Source organism: Octodon degus, unplaced genomic scaffold, assembly GCF_000260255.1.
Source record: "Octodon degus isolate 3935 unplaced genomic scaffold, OctDeg1.0 scaffold00091, whole genome shotgun sequence".
NCBI lineage: Eukaryota > Metazoa > Chordata > Mammalia > Rodentia > Octodontidae > Octodon > Octodon degus.
This window is the reverse complement of record NW_004524667.1, coordinates 4352945-4365587: the sequence shown is the minus strand read 5'-3', so window position 1 is coordinate 4365587 and position 12643 is coordinate 4352945. Positions and strand designations below refer to the sequence as shown.

The window sequence follows — 12643 nt, the reverse complement described above, 5'->3', positions numbered from 1 at the left end:
GCCATTGCTTGGCCAATGTGCTCTCTGTGAAAGCCTGAGAGAATATTTTCTCTCCATGTGACTCTCCTTAGGCACACTCTACATCATCAATCACTTTCCTCTTTGGCCCCATAATCTCCTTGATCAAAAAATTTGGAACACTACTGAGTTACATGACATTATAGTATAAGTTCTCATATGTCTTGAGTCTTAATTGACCTTGGAAAGCTAGGGCCAAAATGTTGGCTTTCCTTGCGACCTTCCTTTTTCTCTAATTTTGGTCTGCAAACTTAGGTTGTTAACTCTCCAGAAGGGAAGTTTATTTTTATTACCATGCAACCTAGGCTGTTAAGTTTAAGCTCACTATCTGTCTGAATATCAAACATCTTAGGCATAACGTGGAACAGGTATTTTTCATCAAGTATGTTGAACTTTAAGTCCCTACAGAATATGATGAAAAAACATTGAAAAATTAGAATATATTTTAAAATAGGCGTAAAGAATTATATAATTCTTATGTTTACACGTAAGTCCAAAAATCTCACCATATACAACCTTGAAGCAGGACATTCCCACAACATTCCTTTTCCTGTCTCCTGCCTTCATTCACCACCTCCTTCTTTTTGAACAATCATCTACCAGAGAGACTCTTATTTTAATAAGGCTGTTAGCTTTAAAGGAGTCTTATGAGGTTTTCAAGGCTTGATGAGCTTATTTACAAATCCACATTCAAGATTTAACCAGTAATTACAGGAAATTCATTACATAGCTATTGCAAAGTCTAATTAAGATAGCTTAAAATAAGATTATACAAGCTTATTAAAATTAATATTTGTTTACATTTATATTATAAATATGTGATTTTTAATAACTCATTGTACAATGATTATATATATATATTTTTTTCCTACTAGCTCTCTATACAAGCTATGGCAGCAGATGCCAGGAGATGGTATCTGACAAACACAAAGTCTTCAGTCATTTCCCAACATATTTCTCTCTCTTTTACGAAGCCCTCTTTCTTTTCTTGCTCAGATGCTTCAATTTCATTGCAAGCCTTCCTAATTCTGAACTTACTGGGAATTGAAAAAAGATATGGCAGGAAAATGTCCGCTGGTTTTCCACACAACCTCCTGCCTGGGGTTTCCATAGATTCACAGATCTCTGAGTCCTTTCCTGGGACTATCTGGGGATCACAGGCTTCATGTTACCCTCTCTGGTTTCCATCAACTTCTCTATATTGTGCTTCAGAGTTCCATCATGTTCCAGCATGTAACCCCTTCCAGATCAGCCGTGCATAGCAAAGTCATCGACTTTCTTTGTACAATGTGGTACTGAGGGGACTAGATGAAGAAAAGTCCAGCTAAGATATGTTATGTAAGAAAATTGTTCCAGGAAAATGTTTTAGGTAAGTTTATGGTCCTAGGACTGTTTAGTATTCTACAATGTCACATATGTATAATTCTGCATGAGCAGGATATGTGGATATGTGCTAAAGATGAAGTATTATAAAAAAATAGCCATTTGGATAAGACTTAAAGCAATAAATAATAGAAAAAAAACAAGTTGGAGAAAGGGGTAAAAAAGATAGATTAACTATATCCAATCTTTTTTAAGGTCCTCATTAATTTTTTTTTGCTTTTTGAAAAATACAACATAATTTCATAACAAAAATAAAAGTAACAATAGTTAATATAGCACATCATTGTATTTAAAAAAAGTGTATAAGACATAAGCTAAAAGACTGACTTCCAAAGAAGTAACAGATAATAGCACAAAAATTTCTTTTCAGTGAATTAAGAGAAACTGGTAGTATAAATGAAACAAACTAGCATGCATATTCTTGTGAAAATGCTTTCCTTAGGAGATATCCCAAGGCAGCCAGGCCTCCTAATAGATGGTTGATAAGAACCATGTGCTGGCTCCAGTGAAGAAAGAAAACAAGATAAATTCATGTGTAAAAATCAAAATTGAGAATCAACTATTTGAAAGTTCTAGAAAACCATTTAGTCTGTTAGTGTTTGAGACTGTTAAATTATAGTACAAGTTCATTACTATTTAAAGATAATAGTTAATGCTCCAGGTACAAACTCAGAGTTACTAAAACTACCTAACCCTCATTCATCCAAATCAAATCTAATATTATGAGTTATTTGTATTTGGCCAGGGATCTTATTTCATATTAGAAGATGGGAGGAATATAATTTATAAATCATAGTTTAACAGTCTTCTGTACATTTAATTCAAATATGCACATATTTTCTTATATAATGGGGCATGTAGGCAGGATATTATAGCTTTTTTCATGTCAGTGACAATATCTGAACCCATAATTTAAAGATAGAGAAAATTAAGATGAAACAACTTTCCAAAAAGTATATTTGAGGAAAAATTGTGTACTTTTGTACAAAATTGGCTGAGTAAAGGATTCAACTAGGATTGCCGAAAGAATTCACTTTTCTTGAGTATTCCAGAAAGCACAAAAACTGAAGCTCAGAAGAAAATAAAACTGCCAACATTTGCAATAAATCACCCTGATTATCATTATGACTAAATGAAAGCAAAATGAAAGTTGACATTTCTTTATTTTATATTTCAGAACTAAAGATCAAACAATGAATAAAGAAAAAGGTCTACTGGGCTTCATAAGTCTGATATCAAAAATAAAATTATTTTTATTGATAGGTGGAATTGATCTGGCATTTCACAAGAGAAGATAACTAGATTTTTAAAAATGAGTTTCTTCTCTTTTATATAGGACAGTCTAACTATTTAAATATTTTAGAAGTAATTTCTCATGGAAATTGAATCAATTCTATATGTGCCTGAAGCACTCTAATGAGTTTTCTCAACTTCTTTCCCTCCAACCAAGGGATAAGTCAAAGGTTGGAACCTCTGAAATTTATTACATTGTAGAAAGTACAATTTTCTGTTGAGGAAAAAATATTATACGTTGCTACTAAATTCAACATAGAAAATACCAACTTATGAGAGCTAAGGCATGAATAGAAAAATCTTCAGTTGGCTAATAACAGAGAAATGTTCCTGTTGCACTTTAATTCATGAGTATTTAATCCATGAGTATTTAATTCATGAGTATTTGAATGCGCTTTCTGATCCTATTTAAGACAAAGTTCCCAAAATGCTTTTCATTCCAATTTCCCTGAAGTTTTATTATGAGTTGTACTCATTCGAATTGCTATTGACAAAAAAAAAATAGTGAAGAGTGAACATGCTTTTTCTCATAAATTTGATCTGGACATTTTAACTTTACTGTTCTTCATTTTTACTAGTGCATGGATGTTAAGACTAATCTGTCACCATTTTAAGCATCAGGGCTGAGTGAAATCAGTTATATGTACTTTCAGGTTCATAAATCATGATAGTTTAAAAAAATTAAAACAAGTTTTAAATAAATAATATAAAATCGTAGTTCTCCACTATACAGTTAAATAATTATAAAGCAAGATTTATCTTTCTTTACGTTCCACATAAACTCTACCTTTTATAGTCCACTCATTATACATTGCAGTTTTCTTGATGACTAACTACATCCTTCTAATGTATCAGAAGTCCCCTCTCTATAATTCGTAACAGCTAGACATTTGCTGCCCAATAACACAGTAACTCCTGCCTTAAACTTTAAGACCTTGGAATTATTTGTTCATTGGTTTTCGTAGCAAAAAGATGGTAACTTGCTAAAGTTAAGAAAGCAATCAAGGGCCAGCAAGATAGCTCAGTGGACTAAGTACCTGTTTAGGTAAGTGCAGGGACCAGGGCTCAACCCCTAGCACCACATCCTACTCCAGCCCAGCCAGCTCTGCTACTGGGTGTGCTGAACCAGCCACCCAGATGGGGTGTGGTAGTGCATGCCTGCAATTCCAGCACTGGGGAAGCTGAAAACAGGAGGAAGCTGAAAACTATGAGTCAGAGGTGATTAGTGAAACCCTGTACCAAATACATTAAAAAAAAAAGCAATCAAACAAAAACTCAAAGGCAAGTATAACAGCACTCTAATTTTAAAACAGCAATTAAGTTTTTAATGGACTGATAAAATTGTAATTAGTGTACTACATGATATTTTGAACTTACATACATTGTAGAATGGTTCAATCTAGCTATTCTATATTCACTATAGAGTCGAGCAATTTTATGTATAAAATTGCTATTATAGATTTCATCAAGATCATGTGTTTAGGGTTACTTTCCCTTTTAATGATTAAAACAGAGTAGTGGAAGACATCTCGTCTCACCTTCCTGCAGTGCTAGAACCACTATCTTCACTTTCCCATTGATCATTTTTACTTCTTGGAACTGGGGGCTGCAGCATTTCAGCAGCTAGTGGATCAGCATCATTTTCTTCTCTACCAATCCATTCTCCAATAACACGAGGCCTCAGAAGAGAAGAATTAAAAGCCACTGTTTCCTAAAGGAAAGAAAAGAATGTGCTGTCTTAAATTGCTTTTTTTATTAATAGATAACGGGAAAATCTCCTCATCGAAAGTCGTGACCACTCACTCAAACTAAAATGTTTCACTTTTCTCTTGGACTTGATGTGAAAATTCAGTTCTCTCCATTCTGCACAATGCCTTGCTCTACCATAAGTGAATTGTGCTAATTCCTAAAGGTCATGTGATCTAGGAGTGAAACCCTGCAATTTGCTGCAGAAGATCACATGTATCTCAGAATGAAAGAGCAGAGCTAGCATCCATGCTGGGAAGAAGATGCTGTTGCAGGGACCACAAAGATACAGAACATAGTAAATAGTATGGTTCCTCTTCAGGAAACTGGGATGGGACCAAGAGACAAAAGCAAGAAGTGGTAAGTCCAGAAATCTGAATTACCTTCACCTGGGAAGAATTTTAACTTACAAGGACAAAATAAAGGTTTGAAGTAAAGAAACTATCAGCAACTAGAATGTTACCTTAATTCAAAAATGTCAGTCTCTTTTTACAAAAAAACTCAAGTGAAGTGACTGATTCAATCATACAACTTGGTCACGATGTCACTATGAAAATGATTTTCAGAACACCCAATACATGTGATTTCTTGGGGTGTATTAGGTGAAAAAACAAGTTAAAAATCATTATCTGTAATGTGATCTAGTTTTTGTTTTAGAATCATATGGGTTTATTTCTACAATTCATTCCTTAATTCATAAACCTATAATTTCTCAAACATTTATGAAGATTTGGTATTGCAGGTAACTGATATTCCAGAATAATAATGAAAATGAACAAAATTTAATAAAGGTTTTATCTGAATGTAGGCGCTAGAGATGATTTTAAGTATTTCTGTGTCTTTTCAATTATACAATAAATATGTTTTTCTCTGATCATGTTTTCAATACCTTGATCTGAGAAACACGTAAGTTGCTTAAATTATGTTTAGCTAAAAGTTTTCATATAATAAGTCCCAAATAAATCCTTAACAATTAGTGGTGTTCTGAATAATCAAAAAATTATAGTCACAAAAATGTTATATGGATTTAATACACAATTCAATACAAACATGATATTATAATACACAAATGTAATGAATAATATATAGACACAATAATTGTACATGAGTATTTTTATAACAACAAATTTCAATGACAAATTGAGTCAAGAAAACAAAGATCTCTAGTGAATTTCAGCTGTGAAATCATTCAATGTTTTGAAATAACTGGTATATTCACCTGCCAAAATTTAAAAGGTTTAGAAGAAATGTAACTAAAATTATAGTGGTAATGTATATTCTATCTATAAATATTTATTTTAAAAAGCAGATTGGGGCAAAATCTTGCTTTGGACTTAAATATCTATGAGCATATTTACTGCTCCAGAATCTATTTTGACCTATTTTTCTTAGAAATGGTATTTTTGAATATCACTTTCTCCAGTTGTAAAATGGACATGATGAGAATTACAAAACTTACTATATCAAATGAATTAGTATATAACATAATGAAATTATAAAATTCTGTACATATACTAGACATAGTTATTTAAGGACACAGACTCAGTTCAAACCATTTCTATATATATAATATGTGTAGAAATACAGTAGTAAATAGAACTGCCCAAATCGGTCCTCTTGGGTAAGAATGGATGCTTGGCTGTCAGTTTGGGCAGAGGAAGAGCAGGGAGTTGATAGTATGGATTTTCACTGTAGAAAATTTTATTTCATAAAGTATCAAAGAGGTTGAATAATTAATTCAATGTGATTAATCTTATGTACATAATGATTTAGAATTGGGCTTGGAGGTTTATCTTGTTCTACAGAAATGAGTAGGTTTAGGCACTGTAAAGAGAAAGAAGTGAAATACAATTTAGATTTAGGTAGGATAAAAAAATTGAGAATCGCAGAGAATCAGAAGTAGCTCCTTGATTGCTTACTGGGAAGTTAAATACAATGATAGGCACTGCTGCAGTTGGAAAGTGGAGTTCAGAGGGGAGGAGAAATGGTTTGATGTTCAAGATATTTACTCCAACTGGCAGCAGAAATTTAGTTTGAAATAGCCCATGAGCAAGGTAACCAAAGAGCTGCAAACACGGTCAGGGAAGTTAGAAAGTCAATGTTTTATGGGTGAAAAAGTAGGGCTCTACTCCTTTTATCTTTGTGCATAAACTCCTTTATATGCTAGTGTTGATGAAAAGAGGAAGCAAAGAATAATTTTTCTTTCAAAAAATGTTGCATCTTTCTGAAAATTCTTGAATCTATTCTACTCACATGTAAGTTGAAATAGCAGACTTATCTCTGGCTGTATTGTTTACACTTTGTTACATTAAGCAAGCATCTTTTCATGGATCTCTCTCAAAGTGCTTTAGTGAAGAGAGCAATTCTCAAAGCTATATTCATAAGACTAGAGGCATCATCACTGGCAAAATAAATGTAAAGATGCACACCGAAGCACAGTGTTTTCAAAAGCACTTGCAGCAAATGGTATACAAGTACTTTAAAATTTCATGGATAACTTGTAAATTGGAATTACTCTTTATAAATGTCAAACTACATTATCTTTACCCTATTTAAGTGAAAGTTTCCTAGATACTGAGGGTCTTAAGAGAGCATATTTACATTTATTGAGCAAGCATTTTTAGCCAAAAGTTCAGCTAAAGGGCACAGATCTGCTTATGATACATCAGCAACACACTCATATGTCTAGGAACTAGTTACTCTACCCGGAACAACTCTGGTCAGGAAGGCTGCTTTCTGTGGCTAACTCACAGTGAGTTCAAGAGCTCTGGCCATGAGCTAGATCATGTCATCATCTGGTTCTCCAATGTCCTCAGGAGTCAAGATTCACAAGCTTGGTTACCAGCCTTGGTGTTACTGGGGAGAGTAAATCATTTAGGAGGTGGGGCCTACTAAAGGAAGTTAAATCATTCTCATTGGCGTCATACCCTTGAATGGGATATTGAGGCTCTGACTTTGTTTTGGTTTGTGTTTAATTGTCTCCTCCAAAGCCTCATGCAGTCATTGGGGTGGGATTCTAGAGTTTGTGATTAATTCATAATCCAGTGCTGGGATTATGAGTGTGAGTGCTACATGCATGAGTAGCCTGAATGGAATATAAGGAAGAGAGAAAGTCTTGCCCTCTGCTTCTGCTGCTACTGCTTCTGCTGCTACTGCTGCAGCTGCTCTTCTACCACTGCTTCTTTATTTCTGTTCTTGCTATTTTGTTGTTTTCCACAGCCATGAACTGCTGCCCTCTGTCATGTGCCACTCTGCCTTGGAGCCAGCTGATTATGGACTGAAGCCTCTACAAACTGTGAACTAAATAAACCTTTCCTTCCTTAATTTTGAGTGTTGGGTATTTTGTACCAGCAATGAGAGAAAAGTAACTGAGACAGGCTTCTTTCCCACTCTTGGCCTCCCAGGCACCACTAGACAAGCAGCTTTTCACGCTCCCTTACCAAAAATCCAGAGCAGTAGGGGCCAGGCAAACATGGGCTTGGCAAAGATTTGAGACATAAGCAACATGCATGTAGAAGGATAAATGATGATCATCTCAGTAAATGATTCTAAGAAATTTATTGTCTAGAATGGGGACAGTATATTAGATAATAATAATTGCTGGTGGAGGGCAGATCTACATATGAAAAAAATTGAAGAAAATAAAAGACAGTACTTTCATAAGTCCAGGTAGTAATTGATTTAACAAATACACTAATACTACAAGTTAATATTAAAATATTTATTAATAATAAGCACTGTTTAAAGGATGCCCAGAATAAGGTAATAAGGTCCAGACATAAAGCCAACAGACATGGTCATCCAAAATACATAATAAACTCACCAAAATCAAAAGAAACAATATCTTAGTAAGAAAAATGGACAAAAGAAATGAGCAGGCATCCCACCTTATTAAAAATGATAACATTGCTAACTGAGTCCCCAAAAAGCAACCGTTCAATAAAATGTTGGATGGCAGACAGTGCAGCAGTGTTGGTAAGAATTACGAGTAAAGAAAATATTACAAACTGTTGGATTGTGTGTAAATTAATATATACTTCATAGAGAAAAATAGTGAATTATCTAGTAAAGATAAAAATGCACATGACATATTGCCAAGAAAGTCAATTTCTAATTCTGTGCCTGAGAGAAGCAAGCTATTGCTGATGTAGGCAGGGGAATGTTTGAGTCAGCATTTGTAGCATTTGTTTGTTTGTTTGTTTGTTTGTTTGTTTTTGGTAAGAATAGCTTGAAGAAACACACTTGCAGTAAGATACCATTTGTATAAAGTTTAAAACTATACAGAACCAAAGACAGTCTCTCAGGAATAAGTGAGTGCACACATGCATATGTGTGGTAAAATAACAAAGAAAAAAGCAAGATAATAAAATTCAGTATAGGCTGAAGTTAGCTATCATCCAGCATAGTTACACAAAGCTTTCAGCTACATCAATAATAAATTATCCTTCAATTTTAGATGTTAGGCATTCTTTTTTGTTATACATTTTATATTTTGATGCATGATATATCCATATTAACTTTTACAGTAAACAGAATATATTCTAGATTTACAGGAGGCCAATTAGCTGTGATTTTTTTCCCTTTTGGTCCAAATATATTTCCTTTGCAACTTATTATCAATTTATCTCTTAGCCAATCAATACTGCATATCATTTCTAGGGGAAAAGTAAAAGCAATCTGAAGAGAATTTGTTGATCTTCTCATTAACAGGCTAATCAACAATTAGCATTCTTGCCTACAGCTCCATTTGAAGCATCATTTCTTGTTTTATAAAGGCTGACATATAGAAAGTACTCAAACATTTGTGGAGATTATGAAGTAATGATACGAAGTTTAAATAATAAATAATTCAATAATACACTGTGAACATGACTAGTTATTAGGGAAACACAAACAAAACAACAATAAAATACTACTTCATGTCCACAATATACAGATAATTTCAAAGACAGACAATAATTAATAATAGTCACTGCATGGAGGAAAGTAATCCTCACTTTTTAGTGGAAATCTGAAAGAGTACACGTTATTCATAATATCTGAAAAATGGGAACAGCTTAACTGCCCAGAAAATAATGAAGGTTTGTAGAAAGCAGCTCAGGCTAGAGCTTGATCACATGTATGGGAGCAAGACCAGGCCTAGTGCGTAATGCAAATAAGCTGTCTCAGTCCTGAGAAAAATATCTCTCCTGAGACAATTTCAGTCATTAGCCACTAGGCAACTTCCTGTACATGATAGTAACATTGTAAAGAGTACGAACAAACACCCCTACAGCACTGTGTAGGTCCTAGTCTCTCATCCAGAAAGAGGCCTCCACCTGATCTCAGCTTTCATCTCTTTTTTTCTAAATATCCTCACCATTTTTCCATAGGAAGGTTGAGAGCCCTGCAGGTTTGGGGTCTAATTGGTTTGCAAACAGGGATGTCCATAAGGAAAATTGGTAGAAGTCGGGCAACTTCTTCTCAAATTTTGTGTGCAACAAGGTGGAGAAGTGCTTTGATAGGCAATATTCAGCACAGAGGCACATCAATACTGGCAATTATTAGGTTTAAAAATTGGGACAAGGAGGTCTACTGACCTTAAAAAGAAAATAAAAATAGGAATAAGACTTTAAAAACTAAAAAATGAGATAGAAATAAGACTTTAAAAAATAAAAAATGTGATAGGAAGAAACAACATAGTGAAAATGGCCATACTCCCAGTATTGTTAAAGAGATTCAATGCAATGCCAATAAAAATATCGCTAGCATAACTCACTGATCTAGGGAGAAATTCTAAAATTTTGAAACCAGAAGAGAACTAAAATAGCAAAAGCAATCCAGAGCAACAAAGGAAAGGTAGAAGGCATCACAATCCCTGCCTTGAAATTATACTACAAAGTTTCTGTGATGAAATCAGCATGATACTAGGAAAAAAAAATCAGACTTGAGGAGCAATGGAACAGATTAAAAGGTGTAGACACAACTACAAACACACTCACCCACCTTATCTTTGACAAACGAACCAAACATATTCACTGGAAGAAACATAGCTTCTTTAATAAATGATGCTGGGAAAACTGGCTTTCCACATGCCAAAGGCTAAAATTAGACCCATATCTGTCACTGTGCAATAAATTAAAGTCAAAATGGATCGGATATATAAATATTAAAAGAGAAACACTAAATCTATTGCAGGAGAAAGTAGGTAGGAATCTTGAAGACATAGAGGTGTGTGGAGAGTTCATGGACAAAAACCAAACTGCATGAGAAGTACTTCAAAGAATCAACAACTGGGATCTCGTCTTCTTGAAAAACTTCTGCATGGCAAAAGAAATCACCAACAGCATAAACAGAAAACACACAACTGGAAAAAAATTTGGATGAGTGACCCTAAAACAAAGGACTTCTACCTAGAATATATAAAGAATTTAAAAAAGTCAGGCCCCCAAAATTCAAAGACCCAGTCAAAACATGGGCATCTGAGATGAATATACCCTTCTCTGATGAAGAAATACAAATGGCAAATAAATATGTGGAAAATTTTCAACAATATTACTCATTTGAGAAATACAAATTAAAACAACACTGCAATTGTACCTCACTGCAGAAAGAATGGCTATCATCAAGAAATGAGCCAATAACCAATGCTGGAGAAGATGTGGGGAAAAATGAACACTTCTCCACCATTTTTAGGAATGTAGACTGGTACAACCACTATGGAAATCAGTGTGGAGATTCCTCAAATTCCTAGGATTAAAGGCCCCTTTCAATTTGGCTGTTCTCTTCCTAGCTATTTTTCTACAAGACCTAAAAACATCATACCACAGTGACATAGGTACATCCATGTTTATAGAAATGAAACTCATCATAGTTAAATCTTAGGGTGGTGGAAAAATCCAAATACCCATCAAATGAGGAATGAATAAAAGATATGTGGTATTTTATATAATAGATTATTACTCAGCTATAAAAAAGATAAACTCGAGCCTTTTATAGGAAAATGGACACAACTAGAGACCACACTCATAAGTGAAACTGACTAGACTTGCATGTCTGAACATCATATTATCTCACTAGTTTAAGAACCTAAAGCCTAAAAAGACAATAGGCACTGTGAAAGGGAAAGAAACTATTCAAAGAAAAAAGAAACAGCTGGGGTAGGGAAAGGAGAAAAGAAACAAAGAAGGGAGGGAGAAAGAAATACCTATCTACATAAGATAGCTTGCATAATTCTTTTTTCTGCATTTTAGGGAAGGGTCTACAGGGTGTTTAGGGTCTCACTATTAGATCAGACTCATAGTGATTTTCCCGTTTACAGTCTTCTGGTGTTACAGGTGTGTGCCACCATGCCCAGTCTCAGTGGCGATCTCAGTGAACCCCAGGGGCAGGGATTGAACTCCTGGCCCCTGCGCCTGCTTGCAGGCACTATAATCCACTGAACTATTTGGCCAGCCCTTTCTTGGATAATTGTACTGCTGATTTATTGTAGTCTATTGAAAGGAGAAGTTAATGCTTAATTTTTTCTCTCCTTTTTAATTTTTTATGACTTTTTAAACCAATTTTGCATGCTTATATCTGCTAGTCTGAACAACTAATTTGAAAACAACAATATGCAGCATAACAACCATTGTAGAATTCCTATTATTTTGTTTGGTGAAATTCTGTATGCTTTCTAGTTTTATTTATTTATTTTTACTATTTTTATTCTTTTTTTTAAAAAAAAGAAGTAAAAAGATGAAAAGGTACATTCATCTTCTAGTAGTTAAAGATGAGGCAATTCTTAAGAATTGCAGAAGTATGTGTATATAGAAGTGATATTGATGCTTGGTTTCTCTATATACTTTGGTGGGTTGTTTGTTTGTTTGTTTGTTTGGTTTTCTGATTTTTAAATAGAAGAGGTTTTACAACCACAAAGAATTCAGCTTGAAGCACTACTTTCAAATCAAGTGCTGGATCCTGGTTTAAAAAAAATAATCAAATTCTGGACAGCATAAAAGGAGGGTGGAGCAAATATACCAATAAAGTTTGAACTCTCTGGCTTTGCTTAGTTAGATAAACAAGTCTAACTTGGAGGAGAAGGGATTTCAGTATGTCTACCCTATTACTAAAGTTCAAGCTCCCAATGATTCAAGACAAATTATATGTCTAGAATTTGCCGATATTCTCTCCTCATATATACAGGGCACTGTCTTCACAATTGAAAGGAAAGGAAAAAAAAAAA

General features: G+C 34.2%; 1 protein-coding gene across 2 annotated transcripts in view; it reads right to left on the bottom strand.

Moving 5' to 3' along the window:
• CUNH8orf34 (chromosome unknown C8orf34 homolog) overlaps positions 1–12643 on the bottom strand; it is a 154489-nt gene that overhangs the window by 9163 nt on the left and 132683 nt on the right. For both annotated transcript variants that reach the window (XM_004637532.1, XM_023722398.1), the window contains one exon: positions 4233–4405. In XM_004637532.1, the coding sequence (XP_004637589.1) occupies positions 4233–4405 (173 nt within the window). The remainder of the gene's footprint in view (positions 1–4232; positions 4406–12643) is intronic.